The 23,095-nt window shown below is 42.9% G+C and overlaps 1 protein-coding gene across 2 annotated transcripts in view; it reads left to right on the forward strand.

Annotated features, from left to right (window-relative positions):
• CDC42BPA (CDC42 binding protein kinase alpha) overlaps window positions 1-23,095 on the forward strand; it is a 1,012,118-nt gene that overhangs the window by 233,573 nt on the left and 755,450 nt on the right. For both annotated transcript variants that reach the window (XM_086927989.1, XM_086927990.1), the window contains exon 3: window positions 1,637-1,720. In XM_086927989.1, the coding sequence (XP_086784115.1) occupies window positions 1,637-1,720 (84 nt within the window). The remainder of the gene's footprint in view (window positions 1-1,636; window positions 1,721-23,095) is intronic.

The following is a 23,095-nucleotide window of genomic DNA, read 5'->3' on the forward strand; positions in this document are numbered from 1 at the left end:
GAGGGGGGATGTCGTTTGAGGATGTGTTTCCAGCAGGTTCCTGCACTTTGATGTGCGGCTAGCCAACACATGTTTAACCCCTGAAGGCTCTTTTCCTGGGTCTTTTTCATGGCAGTGAACAATGTTTGGAATCCAAATGAATAGAAAATAGGCTTTATTTTACAGTGAAAGACCATGAATTTGGATGAGAATAACATGCAGTAGTGAGCACTGCAAACGTATCACTGCATGCAGTGAGGACCCAAGAAATAAGGTGGCATAGTGCAACTGTGGCTTCTTTATGTAAAATATGTAGAATCATTTTAGGCATCTGTAGGCAGATTCGAATTGAAGCAGATAGTAGGTATAGCGTATTGTCAACGTATACTGTGGTGGCAAGAAAACATTTACCCTAATGTGTCGTAAATTTTAGGTTCAGTCATAAATGACTTAGGGTGAATGGATAGTGAAAAAGGTAAATTAATAGCACCAAGTAAGGTCCAGAGTTGGATTAATTTTGCGTAAGTATCCCAATTGGTATCCCCTTTACCTAAAATCAGTGAAAGGTTCTCTGAGGGTAAAAGTGTGCATCTTTGGCTTGTAATGGATTATAGTTCCAGCTCTTAAGCACACACTACCTCTGTCACCCACACACACACACACACAAATCCATTGAGCTAACACAATAGATGTAGTTAGTCGCTTTTGTTACACCCTGGCTCCCATTTAGATCCTTACGCCTGCTCACCACTTGTTGCTTGGGTGCATGGTGCCTAAACTGCCAGGCAGACTAATTCCTACCTTTCAGCACCAGTGCAGTGAGCTCCCATGCCGCTTGCATCACTCCACTAGAGGCCCCTGGGGTCTGTCACAGATACTTGGGTCATTCAGAGTGCAACATATTCTGACCTGTGAGGGGGGTCTTGCATGCTCATCACACTTATCCATGCATTTCACTGATAATACAATTCTCATTCTCCACAGCATGCCAATTCGGCCTACTTTGAGCAGTAATATTAATAACCTTTTCTAGCGCTTCGTACTGCACGTCTTCCATGTCTACCCAATGTAGCTGTACTCAATTTGTTGATCTTGGAAGTTAAAACATTGATCACTGTTTCTCTGGTGTTGTGTTAAGTGTGCTAAGTGAAAACCGCATGCATTGTCGCGGCCTCACTGGTGAATAACGGGCCTGCTGACTGCAAGTGAAAATTATGGTCCTAGTCAGTGAACGAAACAACTGTTAGTAGATGGCGGAAACTTGTGCTTTTGAGAACAGTTGTAGTTTATGGAGTTCAGCGCAAGGGGTGCCCAACACCAATACTGCACCATGCTTGTTCTTCTGGTCTTGGCCCTGTCTACAGATACCTCCTACCCTCTCACTGAGTAACCCCTTAAGCAAACCTACCCGCGGAGTCTATCTGTATCAAAAAGAGCCAAGAAGCCAAACGATTGCGAATGTGTGCTATATATTAACACATAACCTAAGCTATAGAATAGGTAACATTTTGTTTATCATATCAATAACATGAAACAAGCCCGCGTAGTGACATCAGCCCCAGTGCACAGACACTGACCGGTTTTGAAATATTTTCAGAAATAATAATGTAAATTTTTGTGTCTGTTAAGAGTAATCTCCAGTTGCTTTCTTTTAAAGGTTGCTGTGGTGAAACTGAAGAACGCAGAAAAGGTGTTTGCAATGAAAATCCTTAATAAATGGGAGATGCTGAAAAGAGCCGAGGTAAGCAAGTCTCATGGTTTAACACTGCCGTTCTCTTGACTTTTTGTGGCTTCCCATTTCTAGGACTATTTTAAGCTACTTGAGGTTGTTCAGATTGTGTTTGAATTGCTTGCGAAAAATATTTCTAGTTTATATTCTGTAGGCATTGTTTAAGGATACGGTTCTTGCACAACAGTGAAACATGCACCTGTTGGATCTGTGGACACAGTCCCTTTTTCCTGAAGTTTATGAATAACCTAAAAACTCATCTGTTTTTTAATAAACTACAGGGCCGGCACAGATAATCTGAGATTTGTTTAAGCTGTGCATAGACAACAACAGAAGTATTATTGTATCTAAACTAGCATGTTTTCAGCCCTGGGAACCAAGCTTACAGCAGACGTCAAAGGAAGACTCAGCATCAGCATGGAGTGTGCCTTTTACTGTAAACCATTGAGAACAAAAGAGAACTGCAAACCAGGTCATATTATTGAGTGGAAATCCACTATACATTGAAGACAACGGCTATAAGCAGGAGGACGGAGCACAGAGATGTTCATTTGTGGTATTTATAATTATTGGTGTTTTAGGAAGTGCTTTACTGGAGTAGGCAGTCCCTTCCCTTCCCTTCCAAAGAAAGCCTGGCAGAGATCCATTCAACTAGAACACTGAAATTTTAAATAGAAACATTCTCGTAACAAATGTTTGCCTGAACATAGTGCGAGTTGTAAGTGGCGCTGTTGTGGGTTTTAGTTTGCATACGAGGATGCCTGAGGATGTCCTTTTTATCACTTGTGCAACAGGTACTCCTAATTGTGATGTGTGAGGGCCATTTTCAGTGTTCCCCGTGAGAGAGCCCAAAGAGGGTTTCCAGAGTGAAGTGCCTCCCTGGGAAATGTGAGCTCTTGCACCATTATCATTCGTGGGTTGGAAGAATGATGGCCCTTGCCTCGTCTTGGTGGAGAATGTAATGGAGGAGGCAATCCAAAGTCATCTGTTGTCAGAAAGCCAGTAAAGTGGCTTTAGACTGCTTTATTGCTGCCCTTGCTAGCATCTGTATCAGATGTGTGTAGAGGGGCTGAGTGCACCCCCACTTTATCAGCTTTAGCGAGAGTGAGTGCCACTTAGCAGTTCGGATTAACATCAAACATTTAAATATATGTTTTTAGCTCTTTTGACATTGATTGGTGTCTGCAGGTCTTTAACCAGACGATCATGAATACCATTGCAAAAAGACAATATGATAGCTCCGCTGGTACAAGAGAACATGGAAGGAAGGGAGAGATGGATGGATGTACAGAAGGATGGGTAGATGGAGAGAAGGGTAAATGGGTTTCAAGAAAGAAAGAAGGAATGACAGGTGGGTGAAGAGATGGATGGATAGACACAGGAACATAAGGAAGGACAGATGTAGTATATGTTACTACAAATGGGGCTGCACCAGGCAATGAAGTCCAATAGACTGTAGGTAGTATACAAAAATCCTTTATTTGTAATTTCATATGAAATTTCTATGGTAAGCAACGCTCAGCCAACGCGTTTCATTCTCTCTAGGGTCTAGGGGAACTTCATCAGGGCTGAAAATGACATGTAAAATGACACAACTCAAAACAAGGACACAAATAAATGCCAACCACAATAAGTGTTACAGAAACGGTACAAGACTCAAACACAAACCCACAGCTATTACCAAGGTGAAGTTACACACATGACAATTACATACATTTAATAAAAATAGGATGGTGATGACAGTAATACTTGAGACTTAAAAACACATTAATATGTACAGAATAAAACGAAAGTCAAAAACCACACAGCAAAAGACATATGATCTTAAAAGAGTGAAACCACAAAGTACGCCCATTGGGTGAGGGAGGTGATTTAATTCATATGTATGTATCACAAATGATGCATGAGAGGCATGTAAGTGACGTCACATGTATGGAAAATAAGTGCCAAAGGCAGGACATCCCATATCTCCAAAAATTCGATGTATGTGGTTCCAACTGGATGGAGAGAATGGAAGGATAAAGAGATGGATGAAAATAAAAAAGGAAGGATGAAAAGATGGTAGAAGACTGAAATAATGATTCAGGGAAGAAAGGAATGAAACTAGAAAAAGGCTGAAAGAAGAATGGAGGAAATAAAGGACATTTCAAAATTTGTTCAATGAGCGCAGTTCTCTAAATGACATCCATGCTCACTTGCCTCAGACGCTTCCATATTGCTATTTGGGATATATTTAAAGATTGGGGGTACTTTATTTTTTCTTCCTACTTCTTTGTGTCTGTGAGTTAGGAACCTGTGGGTGCCAATACAATTCAACTGTTTCTTGGCCTGGCCATATGATGACTACCGGATATGTCAACTCACACAGGTGCGATCCTTTTTCACTTTGATTCAGTTTTGTTGCTAATCCTCTGGCGTGAGAATATTTGAATTTCTCTGCAAAAGCTGAGAAAGGACTTCAGAAGAGCTAAATATGCTTATGCGCATGGATGCAAATATCCTAGATTTTATTGGGTAATATTATATACATGATGAATGACCAGTTAGTTGTTAACGTGATGTAAGGAGTTTGTCGTTTGCTTAAATTATTGTAAAGGGAGCTGTAAAACTACTTAGTGCCGTTGATATTATCTAGGTAAGGGACCGTCTGTAGTGGCATGTGCGCTTGTGTAGCCCACTTCATATTAAAAATAAATGTTATAAGCAATATTTTGTCAGGTCTCTGCAATATGTTTTCCTATTCTAGTATGTTTCGAATAATTTATTACTATTGTAAAGGGTTTGGTTTCACTGTCACTGTGGTACTGATTACCTTGGCTTTTTTCTGTTTTGTTAGTGAAACCCTGAAGTGAAAAAAATGCAACAAAACTGCTGTTTATATTTTCTTGATTGTATAACATTTCAAGGGGTCATGCCCGTTTGCACTGGTGTGTGCTGGTTCACTTTACTTGTTTGTGTCGGTGAAATAATGCAAGAACTACCAAATCCATCCAGAAAGCTGGCTATTCAGTTCCATGGCAAAACTTTATCCGCAGGGGCAAAGTCGCAAATTTCACATTTCAGTGAAATATTTTGCCCACTGCTGTAAGCTTCCACAGTCTAAGGTGCCCAGTCTTTCCCTCTCCTTTTGAAACTTGTCTCAAACTGCTTGGGCTCTCTGTCTAATTACTTTATTTGACTTTTTCAATGAATTGTGTGCGGTTCTACTCATGCAAGGGTGTTAGTACACTTAAAATGTTAACAACAACTGTATTTTTTATATAATGTAGTGAAACGCCAGTTGCAGCGTGGAATAAAATTAGAAATGCAGAGAAAAGTGGGAAAGGGTATGGGTTGGGGATGGAGGTTATACATTTGCAGTCCCATTTGTGTCTCAGGCGCAAGAGCACGTTACAAGAGAACAAATTATAGTGTTGTGTAAAAGATAGAGATTAATTTGTGAGGAAGCGATTGAATAAAATGAGTTCGTTTTCTCTTGAATTTAAGAAAATTTTCTTGACATCTGACTTTCAGGAAGAGAATGCAATGGTGTTTGGTTCCCGTTCTGAGAATGGTGGTGCTAAAGTGATCGATCACAAGTAATGTTTACTACTTATATGTTTCCTTCCACCTGAGTTCTTTAGGGCTGTTGCAGGCTATTGTGGATGTTTAATGTGAATGAATCGCCTTGCAGATGATGCATGCCTTTTTGAGATTGATGCAGCCTCAGTCAGAAGCCAAGTGGAGGTTTTTTAGCACAAGGGATATGTGATCAAATATTCATATCTCAGGAAATAGTCTTGTTGCTGAATTCACTACAGGTTTGAGGTATGATTGCTTGATTTTCGGAAGCCAGATCAGTGCCACATTTTCAGAATCTAGGTGTGATAAAACTATAGATTGGACTACCGACTGAAAAATATTAGGTTTAAGATTTTGTAATTTTTATTTTAGAGATTGGTATAACTGCACCGTGCCTCAAACTACTTGCACTAAAATTTCTTAATACATTTAACCATTGTACCAGCTTGACAAGGTGCGGGTTAAACCCGAAGGCCTTCCGAAAGCTTTTCTTTTAAATGGACTTAGCTGTTTTAATTTCTGACCTGATAATTGAGGGTTTTGTTGGCTGTAACTAGGGATTGCTTTTATAGACACGTTATATTTGCTGTCTTGGTGTTCATGAGAACCATGCTGGGTGAATTGATCATGGGATTAAGAACTTTCAAGAAACTTAAATATCATGCTTGCCAGGACTTCAAAGCCTGCAGTTTCTCACAAGCGATTAAGCACAACATTCCTGGCTGTTTTAGAAGGCAATTTCTTGATAATTCCAAACAATCATTTTATTATTTTTATGTTATACTGATTTTGCTGCATCCTCGGAAGAGTGCCACTTTATAATTTCAGTTCATACTCATCACTAATCATGATCAGTATGAACTGGGCAAAGGTACTATTTTTTATCAATTGTCACCCAAGGGAAACATGGATGTCCATGTAAGTCTAGGAGGGTCGCAGTCAGTGCCGGATTTTCAGGATAATCACTGAATAGGTACATGAGTTACATATACATTGTTTGTGAAATTATCTTGGTGGATATCTTGGAAAATGTGGTTTGGGTTTTCCAGTCCTGGGCCTACTTCTGGATTACTCTGTGCATGATTTACAATTAGGTTCATATACAAATGTCCATTGTGATGGATTCAAATTGAGCATGCATACCTTATAAGAATAGTGATGATTTTAAGAACATTAGTTTACTATTTGATCAGTGTTTTTGAACTAGAAAGGCCTCACCGTGCCATATTTGCAGGTCAAGGGCTTGCTATGTAAGCAATTGCTATTCATATTAACCACATAGAAATTTGTCTTATGCCAGTGCCCCGAAAAAGTCGAATGGATCCAACCTCACAGAGGAACGTTAGTCACTTCTTCACATGAGTATTTCATTACACACCCTAGTCTTCCACTAAACTCCTCTAGACTCTGAACTTGAGTGGATATGACCTCTGAAGGCATCATAATCTGGTGAGAATGGGCTGACCTTAGCAGCAATGTCCACCACAACCCCTGATCTACAGACCCTCTTAATTTAATTTCGTGTAGGGTGAAGTTTAGAGTTGCTGCTGCGCTGTTGGTACTTACTGCACTATATTTAGTCCGACTTGTAAATTGAGACTTAAGGAAATGGTAATACTACATTTGTTTTTATTAACATTTAGTGCTGGAGTTTAGTTTTGCTCAATCATTTACATTTTACTTAGATGGTTGTGGCTTGTGCAGAAAAGTATTATGGAAGGTCCAGCCTCACTACTGAGGCCCCAATCATGAGTCGGCTGGAGCTGTATTCCAGTCTATGATACCGCTCTGGCAGAACACATCTGGCTCTGTGTTTCTGCTCTTGGATACCGGGTGTTTGAATTCCGGGCCTGATTTTATCAGATGGAAAATCTGGTTCATAAAACTACTTAAGGATCAGGCAGGGGCTGGGGGCACAAGTGCAGCCCAGCTCCTGTCTGAACCCCTTTTGTATCTTTGGGGAACACAAACCTGCCCACAGCCTGATCCGCTCCCTTCCAACCCTATTCCCTACCCCGCCCCATGAAGGCCCCCTCCTGCAATATACCACCTGATCAAAAAGCAGGTGGTAAATGGGACTGGTAAACCCCATGCAGTTGGGTCTCCCGTGCAGATTTCTGCTCATTAAAACCAGTCTGCACAGTAATTGCACGGCACTGGCAAGATGAACTGGTAATTACGGGTGAGGAGTTTCCTATCAGCCAGTACTGTGGAGCTTGGAATTGGGGCCTAGCTGCCTGTTCATACATAGTGTATATAATTTATAGTACTAGCTGCATGTGCCAAAAAAGTCACACACAAGAAAATTAATAATTTTTTCTAACACTTCTACACAGGGCTATTGGAATAATTAATGCCAGTTTTATTGTACGTTTTATGACAACTTGTTGCTTAAGCTGTGAAAAAACTTTTGTTCCCAGATAAGTCTGGGAAAGGGAAGTCATGTCGCGAATGGTAATTGTAGCCCGGAATGTAATCTTCTCATTATGTGCTAATGAAGCAGCCAAGCAGTGGGAAGAAATCTGCAGTTCCTTCTGCGTGGACCTGTGCAGTCTGAAAGAAGCAAAGTGGGCTCCTGGTAGAACTACTTAAATACCGTCGAGCCCGAGAACTATTTTTAACATTCATTTCTTGGCCAGAGCGAGCCTTTTCTAAGCTTTCACGAAATTCTTCTGTGAACAGTGTGGAATGTTAGCTGATTAGCCAGGGCGATCAAATGTTGTTTTCTTATTGGGTGGATAAAGGTAATCTTCTGCCATCTAACGCTGGAAAATGTCAGGCACACAACTCTCTGTGTGCTTGTTAGTTTGACCTTTTGAAGCTCATTGTCTGCAATTTGATGACGATTCTTATTCCGTTTTTTTATATTTATGTCCGTACATGGATTTAGTTGTACAACCGTTGTGCCCAAAATATGGAATTGAGAGGTAATTTTATTCACCTATTTATAACGCTTCAATGTCTTGTCAAGGGTAGTAAGCACTAGGGGCTAGTCATTATCAAATTTTAACTTCATCCCAACAATGGTATTCCACTGACTACGCACTTACTCCCTTCACTCTATCCAGATTAGTTAATCTGGGGATTATGAACAGGGTCTTTCTTCCCAAACTTAACCTGTCCTACTCTGCTGAAGACATCATTCCTAGGTAGGATAACCACAGGACGACTAAACTAACAATCATATATCTCATGGATACTCACAAACATTTGCCCATGGGCCGCAAAGTACGGTCTTCGGTATGACCGAGGGCCCCACAGATGCCAGGAGGGTGGTGGTAGGGGGTCTGGATGGGTCAGAGATTGTTTAAGGAGGTCTAAAAATGTTAATTAAATGGGCAAGCATTTATTTGATGCCTGTTAATTTAATATTTTTACTCTGAATATTAGTGCTTAGCAACTAAACAGCAGCTCGTGCTCCTGTTCACCAGGGGGCCACATGTAAAGGACAAGAGGGCAGCAAACGGCCTTTGGGCCGTACTTTGAATATCACTGATATATCTGAACACACGGTCAATGGTGAAACATCAACTGGAAATATTTCATTTACTGGACTCTGTTAAACCAGATATATTCCTACTAACTGGAACATGTTTTTTCCCTATGTCTTATCCTGCTATCCTTGCTGCACTCCCAAGAAACGATTATATTCTTCAGACTAATCGTGCCTCTGGGCAAATAGGAGGAGGGAGTGCTGCCACAATTCACCAAGGATTGATGTTCACCACCCTCACTGCCCTAGACATCACTTCAGTAGAAAGTTTAGTTATCAAACTGGACTCCTCTTTTACCCCCATGGTCTGTGTTCTGATTTGTAGGCCCCCTCACAACATGCCTCATTTCCCCCAATTACTGGGGGAACAAATATCCCACTTAGTCATTAACCATGACAACATTTTACTGATGGGCGACTTTAATTATTGGGCCAATGAGGAGATAGGGGTGGCCCAAGCTTATCAGAATTGACTGACCTACTTAATGGGCTGAACTGTGTCTCTCACGTGACATCTCCCCCTCATTTTAAAGGACATATTCTCAATCAAGTCTTGACCGCTAAACTTACAGTGTCCACCCTGATGGTTTCCCCAAGTAGCTGGTCTGATCATCTGTTATTAAAGTTTACCCTTAGTAACTTGACTATCTCTAAACCTTGACTATCTGTAAACCCACAGTTAGGGGGGCTAATGGCTAGGAACTGGACTCATATTAATAAAAACGCCTTCTGCAACTCGCTGGCTACTCCTGTGCCTATGAAACATTCCACCATTAACCAAAACTAAGAAAATACCAAGTCATGGTTAGAGGCTGCCAGCAACATCCATGCCCGTTTTAGGTAAGTTAAAATGGCCATGCGCCACGATGCTCAGAGATGGTTCTCAGAAGACCTAAAACTTTAAAAACTAGCCCTGCGCCACACTGAACGTATCTGGAGATTGAACTACTCTCTAGATAAAGAAGTTATTTATCAAGACCAACTCAATCCATATAAAAACTTTATCCTACAAACTAAAGCCACCTATTTTTCTAATACGATTCTGAACCCCTCAAACAAATCGAAAGATATATTTGTGATTGTTTCAGAGTTGTCTAACGCGGATAGAGTTACAGTAAAATTACCTCCCATTCAATTATTATGTAACGCCCTGAACGCCATTTTCGTTGACAAAATCATGACCATCAAAGCCAGCATACCCGCTGACTCCTTTCTAGTCACTCAACCACTTACTTCTAGGAATTTTCATTCCCTGCGTTAGTTACCTATAATAAGTAGAGCACTCTTTCTTGATCTGCCGACTAAAGCCAAATCCGGATCTCCTCCAGATAGCTGCCCCCCTCATATTTTGAAGGAAGTTTTTCATGCATGCCCTGATATTATTATTATTATTATCATCACTTAGAATGCCCCTGGTTACACCTATTTGTGTGTCCCCGTGCAAGGACTAACTCTTTGGATGAGGAAAAAGGATATAGGACCTAACTCTGGAAAAGCCAGGTTTTCAATTTTTTCCTGAGGAGAGTATCCGATGGTTCAGATGGAGAAAGAGAGGAAGTGCATTCCAGTTTTTGGCTGCCAAATAACTGAATGACTGTGCACCCATTCTTGCTTGTTGGACTTTGGAAATTTGACCAGATGTAAGATGTCATGTAGGATTATAGGGGGCGAGTAGATCATGAAGATAACACGGACCTTTACCCTGCAAGCTAAGATGAATAATTCATAAGGTTTTAAAAAGGACTCTTTTCTTAACCAGCAGCCAATGCAAGTCATCCAGAGCCTTCCCAGTGAAAGCTGTCCTTGGTGGCTTCAGAACTAAGCGGGCTGCCACATTTTTAATACATTGCAGCCTGTGCAGGCATTTTTTTGTTGCTCCTAGATAGAGAACGTTTCTGTAGTCCAATTAAGATGTTTTCCTGGCTGGGGTGGGAAGGATGTCCAGAGTTTTCCTTAACGTTTTAAGGTTTCCAAAGCACTTCCTTGTGACCTCTCTAGTGTGTGTCTCCAAAGAAAGAGTAGAGTCCAACCAAACTCCTAGGTTTTTTTACCTGTTTTTTTGGGGTAGGAGTAGGACCCAAAGTCTGTGGCCACCATGCCGATGACCAAATGGAAGGTATTTTGTTCAGAATATACCACACAAGGTGGTCTCATAATTTTATGTGAGGCTGTGTGAAGTGGAGTCCACATGGAAGATTGAGTTCTGTAATAAATGAAACCAGGAGTGCATCTCTGAAGACGCCCAATTCTGGAGGAGTTTGTCCATATATGCCAGTGTTAAATACCACAGACTCTTTTCTGGCTCCATACCACAACTTCTATATGCCTGGAAAGTTCAATAAAATCTCAAACAGAAAACATATTGCTGCTTTATGTGATAATGTGGATATTTTTCACATGTTCAATAGGTACTCTAAGAGCGTCCACTAAGCCACCAGACCCAGCTTGGAGGATGACATCCCTCTACTGATTCCAAGGCTCAACTGATCCAAGACAGTTATGGGAGATGGGAAGGACCACATTTTAGGGGCGATTTTCATTGCATCAAGTGTAGGAAATCCACACAGGTTTGCTGAGCTGATGAAGTGAGGCAGTGATCTTATTTGATCTTCAAAATACTACTGGCATAAGGAAATTGCCCTGTTTGTATAACTTTGAATGGATATTTTTGAAATCTGTAAAAAAGAGTCAGCTTGCTCCTGCTTATAGGAATTTTTCTCTAAAAATGCGTGGGATTTTGTTCACCAAAATACATTAATCTATCCTGAAATCCAGCTTTGATGGGAAACTTTCCAGGATATACATTGGTAAGTGCTAAATTAAAAAAAAAAATTTAGGGGGAATATTTGGGTTTCCCAGACAGGTCCAGCAAGTGAGGCCACAAACGTGAGGTGCCTCAGTTTGTGCTTGTCCAGATTTTTTTTGTATTTTTCAATGAAAGATGCAAATGTCCATTATATCGTGATAAGAAGATCACTCTTCTTGAATGAGTTTCCTGACTCCATGTATCTGTTGATCCCTGTGGCCAAAAAGATGTCTTTATGCTGATCAATTTATTAGCAATACCTAGGTCTAGATATGAATTTCTTCTTTATGATTTTCATATGTTCTTTAATTGCCTCAAACGGCATGAAAGAATCCGGCAGATGGCCATTTATGAAAGAATTCCAAGAGACTTCAGTCAAATGTTTGCAGTCTGATTTGAAACGGTGATTGTACAGATCTGGCCTTTCGAATTTGTCCACTAAGCCACCAGACCCAGCTTGGAGGATGACACCCCTCTACTGATTCCAAGGCTCAACAGATCCAAGACAGTTATGGGAGATTGGGAGGACCACATTTTAGGGGCGATTTTCATTTCATCAAGTGTAGGAAATCCACACAGGTTTGCTGAGCTGATGAAGTGAGGCAGTGATCTTATTTGATCTTCAATTATCAATAGCTGCAGAAACGGTTAGTAGGATCTTAGTTGCAGCATGTCCCTTGTCAACTCTTGACGGTAGATGGTCACACACAGGTGTAGCTAGAACAGTCCTGTGCCAAGTGTCTCACAAAAGAATCACTGGATGATGGCAACACAGTGTTTGGCGTTCAGTTGGAGTTGCCACCATGAGGCCTTTACTTTTTTCCATGCCTTTTACAACTTGATGTGGATTAATAATTTGCCTATTATGCGGTAGCTAGCTCTTCATTCAGGCATTTTGGAATGAGCCATGGAAAGACTTGTTCATCAGCCATTGAGTGATGGTGACATATATGGATTCACAGCCGAAATTATCCACCAAGAGGCATGATTCACGCAAGGCCTTAGGTTAGCTAGACAGAAAGATAGCACGAATTGCACCGACAGAGACATTTTAGGATTTATAGGGATTGTGTGACAGACTTCCTACCAGTGTGGAGGAGGACACCATGTATTGAACCTGGCTGACCTGAGTCATTGAGGGTGAAGATGGGATTAGATTGATGATGAACATATGTACATTTGTCAATCAAAGGTGGCCCTTGGCAGCCCTAATGCTTCATTTACAGCAATGAAATATTGTTTTCCATGCTTGAAATTCCTGCTGCACATGTAGGTGGTTCTCTGAAGCATTTCTAGAGTTGTGAAGGTTGTTGCTTAGGTTTGTGACTTAATTATGATGCTGTCTCAACATAAATTCTTAGTGCAAGGATAAAAAATGTTGAAGGGTGTCGCCTATGCAGCGCGCAAGCGCTGCTTAGGAGATGACCTCTTGGAATCGCTCCAGGCTTTTCTTGAAACTCGTGCATGTTTTGCATTGTTTCCTATTGGTACTTGTGCAAGTATGGCATTTACCTTGCAGGAGCGAGCAGCGGCGACATATGTTTGCAATTATCGCGCCTTGCTGCTCGCTCCCGCAAGGTAAACACTGTACATTGACTTCCGGCCGCTTTCCACTAAATCCCCTATGAGTGGTGACCTCGGTGTCTCCAGGCATCCAGTATCCTGTTACTAATAACTTTACAGCTTCCTCTTTCCTGTATCTCTATCTCACATCTTTCCGTAGTTATCCATGCCTGTCCCGCAGGAGAGTAAAGCAAAAAAAATCTCTCTGTTGTCGAGGCCGCTGACTAGATTGCCCCATTGAGGGAGACATCAGAGGCACTCCAGGCTGGATTGTAAGTCTACGGGCGGTGGCATTAAGGCAGATATAATTATTCATGTCTAAGGCCATCGGGAGGGGAAATGGGTTGTGAATTTCCACTTCTAAGAATGCTGCGAATAGATTTGCCGGGTTGCAGTGTACATGGGGGTCATGGACCGACTCCGAACTGTTGAGAATAGAATCGCTGGACTCTGAATTCACTTCTGAAGCTTAGGGGCAGTAGTGAATGGATCTCTTTGTTGTGTACTTGCAGCAGGAGGTAAATAGTCTTCAAGTTGATATCTCTGAGTTACCATCCTCGAGCTGCTCCTTATCCGCGTTCTGCGCATGTGCGTCTTCCTTTGTCTACGCCAGCAGCCTTCAGATCACTCCGCGCTCAGTCGAGCTGGGGAGGCGGAGACTGAGAGCTAAAAACCAAGGAGCCTCCTCTTGGGCACGCGCGTTTCAACCTATTATTCGAGCTGAGCTGATAGTCTCCATATTACGACCAGGCAGAAATCGGCCTGTTTCCCCACTCAACTGCTTCCCAAGTGGTCTGTTTGCGTAACCCCACCCCGTATGTTTGTGCCTCCCCGACGTCAGAGGGAAGCTTAGAATTACTGCTGCTAACTCTGTTTGACCCTGCACCTCCTTGAAAGCGCTGTTTGTGCCTGTGCCTCATCAAAATCTGTTATGGAATGCTGAAGAGGCACAGAAAGAGTGTTGCTTTACGAGTGATGCACGTATTATTAGGGTATGGATCCTTTGTGATGTTCCATAATAAGATTGGTAAGGTTTTATTCTAAAGTGCGTAATGTTGTGGGTAGATGAGAGACAGTCGTGGGGAGACGAACTGCACTGCTTTTGCCTGGCATTCCTGTAGACCTCTTTCTTATTAAATAAATAAACTTAGTCAATCCTCTGTTATTTTGTTCGACTTCTATTTGATACAATTCGGTAGTACCATGCTTCTTCAGCATCCAGCGTTCAGGGGGTCCTGCAGATTCGTTAATTTTGCTGCAGCAGGTTTTTCCTCCAGTAAAAGCCTTGAGGAACAGCAAGTATATTGTGGCGTGTTTGATGATTTTTTTTGTGTGCAGATTTTATATAGCGCAAACTCGACGCGAAGGTATTGGAGCGCTTTACATGAGCATCAGTTACATTACACAAGGATACATTAATTTTGAGGTCATAGCCAATATGTCTCGCTTTTGGGACCTTATAAGTATTTAGTTATGCAGTACAATATCCTTGGTGCAACAACATTAACTGTTGCATGGCTAAATACTTATAAGGTCCCAAAGGCGAGACCTGTTGGCCATGCCAATGCTTGTTATCAACTTTGTTTCTGCCCTCCAGTTGGCTTATATCATTGTGTTATGTCTGGATGGCAGGGGGGGTTCCTCCATATGAGTGGATGAGCATCGCCCCACAAGCCCCAGACCTGAAAAATAAAATGATAATAAAGTTTATTGATTACAGTTTTATTTTTCAGCAACCCATCCTGAACTAATTCAGGAAGGGGCGGGGCCAGCGCTGCCGAGTGGCAGCTGCAGGGAGCTGTGCAGTTTAAAATACGCATGTCTCTTTGGCCGGCCGTCTTACTACGGCCGGCCAGACATGCACATTTTAAAGTTCACTAACCTAGCTGCCTTAGGCAGCTGGGTTAGAGAAAGCGCAGGCCTCCAGTGCTCTTAGGATCGCTGAGAGAGGCCGCTCTATTCAATCCTGGGGCTGCTTTCATGCTGCGAAAGCAGCATGTGGATTGTGTAATGGAGTTTACTGCATCGGGAGCTTCCTGGAAGACACCTGAAGGAGGAGGATGACACGGTAGGATGGTAATTGAATTTGTTTTATTATTCGACACCACCTTTGTACAAGCCAGCTGCCCCTGCAGGACGAGAATCCTTGTGGCATTGCTCGTCTCTCGCAATGGGTTAATGTTTAATAATTGCTAGTTTAGAACTTACCCATTGCATAAAGATTTCATATCTGTCAAATGCAAGACAGTCCAGATCAGGTATTTAACTCTATAGATCAAAGAAGTATGACAAGAGGAGATCTTTATAAGCAGATGTTTGAGAGTATTAAACATTACCTTCTGTTGTGAGTGGAAATATATTAATGCAAGGTAAGCCTAAAAGTTCCAAAAACTATTATATGGTTAGATTAGGTGATAGGTTTATTAAGTGAAATAATGACGCTTGTTATTTAAACTTTTTACATTCATTTTCTAGCTTGAGTGACAATCTGTGAAATTAGTGACCTAGAGCACATTCGAGAAAATAAAGCCCTGTATGGTACTGCATATAAAATGGTCGGTTGGGTTGAAAATTGAATGATTATAAAATTAGTGACCTAGAGCACATTCGAGAAAATAAAGCCCTGTATGGTACTGCATATAAAATGGTCGGTTGGGTTGAAAATTGAATGATTATAGACCTATTAAGTGAAAATATATTTTTTAAAACTGTGCTGAAATATCTGTGTTTGTGCTTCAGGGATGGTCAGTCGAAGAGAAGACATACATTGTTTACATGGTAAGGTTTGGCGTAGAGTTTTGATTCACACCCAGACATAGGCTTGGAATGGTTGTGTTTGGGTCAGGGTAAGCAACCCTTTACAGTACATCTGCTGTCCCTCCTCCACATCCAATGAGGAGTAGCACTGTAGCTCTAGACGAGGCTCAGGGTCTAAAGGGGACCATAAAAAAGTATTGCTTTTGGTTAGCACCGAAAAAGACCACATCCTCCACCACGATGGTGACTGCACTGTGTGTTTGCATCAGCGTTCCTAGGCACAGTATAAACAACATGGTAATATAGCATGAAAGGTCCAGCATTTGCATGGTGTTTTTTTTGTAATTCTGCCTCTTGCTCTATGCAGATCTGAAATATATTTTTCTCCCCATCTGTAATGTGGCCATGATGTGTGAAAAGATTACCTTGGGTTGGTTCATAACCCAGACGAGTCATAAACCCTACATGAATTTATACCCACATTACCTAAATTAAAACCTTAGAATTAACTTTTTCCTCCATATTAGTAAATTAACATAAGTTGATTACTATGTCTAAAAACTGCATCCTGTACATGCAACTTCTGCACAGATAAGAACCATTACTGAAAAATTCTGATTATACCTAAAGTGCCAAAAGCTAGTATTCAATCATGCCAGGATTATTTTAACACTTAATATCTGGGGACGTTCTATATTTTATGGAAAAAAATAAGCATGATTACCTTTTTGTTTATAATGTTGATGCCTCTGTTGCATAGAAGTAAAAACGTAGAAGTCAGGAATGCAGCCTAAGTCCCAAAAGGGGAGCCTGGATTTCGTCTTAGTTATCTTTTTTGCAATTATATGCAAAGGCATTTTGGAATCAAGTTTCTGCTTATAAGCTATTGTCTATAGGGATCTATTTTATATTTATTTAAAGGAATGTCGGAGGGACGGTCGGAAACAGAAGCAAGGACGACATATGGGATCAATGCTGTGATGTTTATTGAAGGTATATAACACAGTTCAGTAGAAATTGGGAGAAAAGGTTTTAAATGTCAGGATGGAAAAACGAGAGATAGGGCAATCCTGTTGTTTCAGCACAGGTTTTGGGAGTATGTCACTCACCGAAGGGGGTCCGTCTTTGGTTGTGACTCCTGGTTGCCAAAGGTACTTCTCGAGCTTCTGAGGAAGTCTGGTTTAGTCCCCAGAGTTCCGGCGCTCGCTCCAAAAAAAAGAAAGTAAGAAAACTGCTGTGTGTGTATAGGTCCTACTTGGCCATGATAACCGTCACCGTACTACGTGAAATAAGCTGCCAAAAGAGTGAGAGTCTAATGGGGGGGTGGAGGGGGACAAAGTATAAGGGGAAATTCCAAAGAAAGACGTATCAGAGGATCACCGATCCCCAAATGGAATTATCCGTAACAGTCGTTCGGCAACTCCCTCGTCTCGTGAGGGGAAAAGAGTCGGGTGTTAAAGCATGCAAAGTTGTGAGAGCTAATGCAGGTTGCGAGAGCAAACAACCACCAGAGGGAATAGCTCTCCCCTTTTCCTTCCTCTCCCCGTGGTTGTCCCTATGCCCAAGTCACGTACAGCTATCTGCCACAACTCTCTTAAAGTTGTGGCGGCTCATGCATGTCCTCCGGGATCCACCAGTCCTCGTTCCAGGCGTCAGGAGCCTCCGGATCCTCTTCTTCGGTGTCTTCGAGTCCGTGGGCAGCAGCTACTTCCAGGGTCGTCTCGGTTTCTCCAGCGTCGGCTCCATTCTCCTGCTCCGTCTGCTTCCTCGCAGCCGGCACCCCGGATGTGTCGTTTCCCGGCCTATTCTGCCACTCCTGACCTTTTTTGTGTGTCCCTGATTGGGCACTTCTTTGTTCCGTCCCACCTCTCCTAGGACAGACTATTTCCGGGTCATTCTCTCTGAGCTGTGGGATGAGGAAAAAGTCCTTTGTTATTGTTTATTGTGCTGTCCGCATTTTCAGTGTTGTCATCATCCTCGCTAGCGAGGTAAGGTACCCATGCAGGCTCTACTGAGGGATTGTTTGTGTTAGTGGGGGCGCTCCCGGGGTCTCCCTCACATCCCCCTACCCTAACTTTCTTGTATACAAGAAAAGGATTCCTGGGATACCCAGCAAGGAAATCTGCGTTGGCTTGGTCTTTCCCTTTTTGATGGTGGACTGTATACCTGAAGAATTGAAGGGCAAGAAACCACCGTAGGATTCTCTGATTGTGTCCTTTATTCCAGGATAGCCATTCAAGAGGGGCGTGATTGGTGTGGAGGAGGAAGTCCCTACCGTCGAGGTAATAACGAAGGGCCTCCACAGCCCATTTGATGGCTAGTGCTTCTTTTTCGATTACTGCGTATCGGGTCTCTCTTGGGTACAATTTACGACTAATGAAAAGGATGGGTCGTTATCCAGTATTTGGGTGTCTTTCACAGATTCACATGCCTGAATCATTCCCCGTCGTCGAGACGGGAGCCTCCGGTATATAAAAAAGTAATGTCCTATAGACATACATAGAGAAACATAGGCCTAAGGATCCCACCTTAGTGACCTATCCACGTCCTTTTGTATAAAGGACCAAACTAGAGTAGGCCCAAGGGTCCCACCTTAGTGGCCTATCTATGTCCTTTTGTAAAAAGGACCAAATAAAGAAAACCAACCAATCAGCTACCACCTCCTTATAGAACCTTCCTGTCAGGAGCCTAGGTCTCTCAGATTTTCTACCACACGTTGTGCTAGGGAGTCTCCACCTGAGTTCTCCTCAGGATTTCTACTTCTTACTTTAAAAACGAATTTACTAAATTTATTACACTATGGCTGATGCCCAGACAAAGGGTCTCTTCAGAGCCTGTTCCTCGTGTGGAAAGAAAAGGCTCCATGCAGAGGACAAGCATGAAACCTGCTTGTATTGCCTCTACCCTCACCATCTAGCCAAGGACTGCAAAATATGTAGGACCTTCTCAAGCAAGACCCTCAAAGACAGAGAAGGACGCCTGCTACTCTAAATTCAGTGTGCACATTTTATTCATATATGTATATAAAACCAATTAAAAACAGACAGATATTAAAAAATAAGGTAAAATAGAATTTTTTAGGTTTTGGGAACACAGGCAATACAAAAACGGAACAAATCATATAAAATTGCTAAACCTAAACAGTTCCTAGTGCTAATAAGGGAGGTGCAAAATAAAGGTACAGATTCCACAACAGTCAGACTGATCCTTCATAGATGTATATTGCACTTCTCCCTTTTCATTCAACGCATTTCGGCGGACTCTTATAATACAGCCGCCTTCATCAGGAAATTATTGCTGTTTTCCCAAAAAATAATTTCTTGTTGTCTGCAACGTCTTTTCCTGGCAAAAAAGATCGTCCGATACACTAATGTTGTCCGTAGATAAAAAGATAAATCAAGTTCTTGATATGTCAGTCAAATAGGGGGACCATACTTCTTTCAATGATACACAACTGCCGCAAATAAGTCAGCTCAGGTTGGTACTTAGCGAAGATATCCTAATCTCCTCTATTCGACATCACTCAGGACTCCATAACGTTCGTGCGGTACAATTAACCGCTTGTCAATAAAAATAAAGCTTTTAAAATTAGTGATAATATCTCAGCACGCGGTACGCAAAAATCGCAAGATAGCCGTCCTTCATTTAATTTTTAGAAACGTACTTCTATGAGTGGGTAACTGAACACATATTGATGTTCAGTGGCAATTTAAAACCTCAGCTTCTTTAAAGTTGATTCTTGTAGCGTCCCGCGTGCCGTCCCGAATTTCGTGTCCTCCCGTTTGGCCTCAAATCTGCACCACGGATATTTACCAAGTGCCTCTCCCCTGTGGCAGCCTTCCTTCGCCAAAAAGGACACCAGGTCTTCCCATACCTGGACGACTGGCTGGTAAAGGCACCATCTGCGAAAAGGCGCAGCCAAATCCTCCAGCGCCTGTCTGAACATTTTCCAACGTCTAGGTTTGACTCTCAACCTCGAGAAGTCTACACTAGAGCCCAACAACGTCATTACCTTTCTCGGGGCGACTCTGGACAGGGAACGTATCAAAGCTTTCCCTTCTCAGGAGAGGAAAATCAAACTCATCTCCCTGGCCACGTCAGTGGCATCAAGGAAAACCTTACTGGTCCGCACCTTCAAGTCTCTCCTAGGCATGATGTCCTCATGTATCATGCTCATACCCCATTGCCGCCTCAAGATGCGCCCACTCCAGGAGGAGTTGACAAACCAATGGCGCAAAGCACAGGATCATTCGAGGACCTCATACGAGTCACTCGAAACATGGTCAACCACTTACAGTGGTGGAGATCGCTCAAACACCTGTCAAAGGGATTGCCGTTCCTGCTGCCCGCAGAGCCACATGTGATAACAACGGACGCATCCCTAGAAGGCTGGGGAGCGGTCCTCCAAGAACTCCAGGTCAATGGCAAATGGACAGAACAAGAAACCCGGCTCCACATCAACCTATTGGAGTTAAGAGCGGTCTTCCTGGCGCTACAAGCCTTCCTGCCACGCATTCAAAACTCCCCAGTGCACGTCAGGACAGACAACACCACGACGATGCACTACCTGAACAAGCAGGGGGGGACGCGATCGCTATCACTATCTCGCGAATCGCAAAGGGTCTGGAACTGGCTTGTGTTACATGGAATAACGCTGAAAGCAGAGTACGTCCCGGGCAAGGACAACGTCTTGGCGGACGCTCTGAGCAGACAGGGAACTCCATCTCACGAATGGGAAATGGACCTGGAAGCCCTGAAATACCTCTTTGCGGAATGGGGATCTCCGCAAATAGACCTCTTTGCCACAAAAGAGAACGCCAATTGCCCAAGCTTTGCAAGCAGGCATCACCAACCGGGGACCCTTGGAAATGCTTTTTCCATCGCATGGTACAACATCTTTGCATACGCCTTTCCGCCATTCCCACTGATACCCAGGATTCTCAGGAAAATGAAGTCAGAACCCTGCACTCTGATCCTGATCGCTCCATTCTGGCCGAGGCAGCACTCGTTCACGGACCTTCACCACCTCTCGGCCCTGCCACCTATTCGACTGCGTCAACATCCAGCTCTGCTCACAATGTCCCAAGGACAGGTTCTTCACCCGAATCTGAGCTCTCTAAAGTTGTCAGCGTGGCTCCTGAACACAGGGAATTCAGCCACCTAAACATCCCGCAGGAGTGCAGAGACATCCTTGCAAAGGCTAGAGCGGACAGCACTAATAAAACCTACTCATTAAAATGGAAGCGGTTTTGCTCTTGGTGTGTGGCCGAAGGCCTACACCCTTTCCACATCACTCCACAGCAGCTGCTACCGTACTTGCTACATCTGGCACAATCGGGCCTTGCGCACGCATCCATTAAAGTGCACCTGGCGGCGATCTCAAGGTTCACAAGGACTTCTAAAGGTCCATCCCTGTGGGCAAACAGACTCATAAAGCAGTTCCTTAAAGGCCTATACAGGTCCTTCCCACGACCAAGACTGATCCCTCCGTCGTGGCACCTCAACGTGGTCCTTCACCAATTAATGAAGCACCCCTTTGAACCCATCCATAGGGCGGACATCAAATTTATCTCATGGAAAGCGGCCCTTCTCCTAGCCTTGACTTCGGCTAGAAGGGTCAGCGAGTTGCAGGCTCTCTCAATCCAAGACCCTTTCATTCAGTTCAGGGAGGACAGAGTGCTCTTACGAACTAATCCTCGGTTCATTCTGAAAGTCCCTTCGGACTTCCACCTCAACGAACCAGCGGTCCTCAGGTCATTTTTTTCCAAATCCTACCACGGTAGCTGAGAAAACTCTTCATTCATTGGATCTGAAGAGGTGTCTTAAATTCTACATTGACAAGACAAAACACTTCTGAAAATCGTCTCAACTCTTTGTTGCCTTTAGTAGACCACGGAAGGGCATGCCCCTGTCAAAACAAAGCATTTCAAGGTGGATTTCCTCAGCGATCACCTTTTGCCATGACAAGGCCGGACGACCTTTGGACTCAAGAGTCAAAGCCCATTCGACAAGAGCCATGTCCACGTCTGCGGCACTATTTGCTGGAGTGCCGGTATGGGACATCTGCAGAGCGGCGACCTGGAAGTCACCGCATACCTTCACCAGGCACTACTGCCTGGATCCTGAGCTGATGAAGGATGCAGCAGTGGGCCAAGCAGTGCTGCGCATCTATTCCAGTGAGGTGAGCCTTCTGACATCCCTCCATCCTTTACTGGTATGCACATTCTTTTACTAATATTTATATGACAATGCATTTTGGTGGTTTTACTGTCACGTGATATGTATTATCTACAGACTTATATATGATGTTCCATCAAAAATGTGCATAATATATTGCTTGCTACTCTGATTCAGGCATGTGAATCTATGAAAGACATCCAAATACTGGATAAGAAATGCGTTACTTACCTGTAACTGCAGTTATCCAGTATTGGTGTCTTTCATAGATTCACATGCACCCTCCCGCCTCCCCTGGAAGGACTCACCTATCTCTCTAACAAGTTTACGCCTACCTATCTTGGTGCGTACGAAAATCTGAGAGACCTAGGCTCCTGACAGGAAGGTTCTAGAAGGAGGTGGTAGCTGATTGGTTGGTTTTCTTTATTTGGTCCTTTTAACAAAAGGACATAGATAGGCCACTAAGGTGGGACCCTTGGGCCTACTCTAGTTTGGTCCTTTATACAAGAGGACGTGGATAGGTCACTAAGGTGGGATCCTTAGGCCTATGTTTCTCTATGTATGTCTATAGGACATTACTTTTTTATATACCGGAGGCTCCCGTCTCGACGACGGGGAATGATTCAGGCATGTGAATCTATGAAAGACACCAATACTGGATAACTGCAGTTACAGGTAAGTAACACATTTCTTCTTGTTGCTAGTCATCTTTTGGGGACAGCACAGCTCAGCTCCCATACCACTGTCTGAGGCGTCTGTTTGAAGGGCTTTTCATAGTCAGGATTTAAGAGAAGGGGTTTAGAGGTAATGAGGTGTTTCAGTTGTTGGAAGAAATGTAACGCAAAGGGAGAGGGGTTTCTCAGGCATTTTTCTGTTTGTATAGGATTTTTCGGAAGATCAGTCAAGTGGGTGGCGATCTGGGAAAAGTGGGGGATGAATCGCCTGTAATAACCAAGTAGGCCTAAAAAGGCCTTTCTTTTTTTTGGGAAGGGGACATGGGCAATTGCTGCTACTTTCTCTTTCTGGGGTC

This window comes from Lissotriton vulgaris, chromosome 6 (assembly GCF_964263255.1).
Source record: "Lissotriton vulgaris chromosome 6, aLisVul1.2, whole genome shotgun sequence".
NCBI classification, from domain to species: Eukaryota; Metazoa; Chordata; class Amphibia; order Caudata; family Salamandridae; genus Lissotriton; species Lissotriton vulgaris.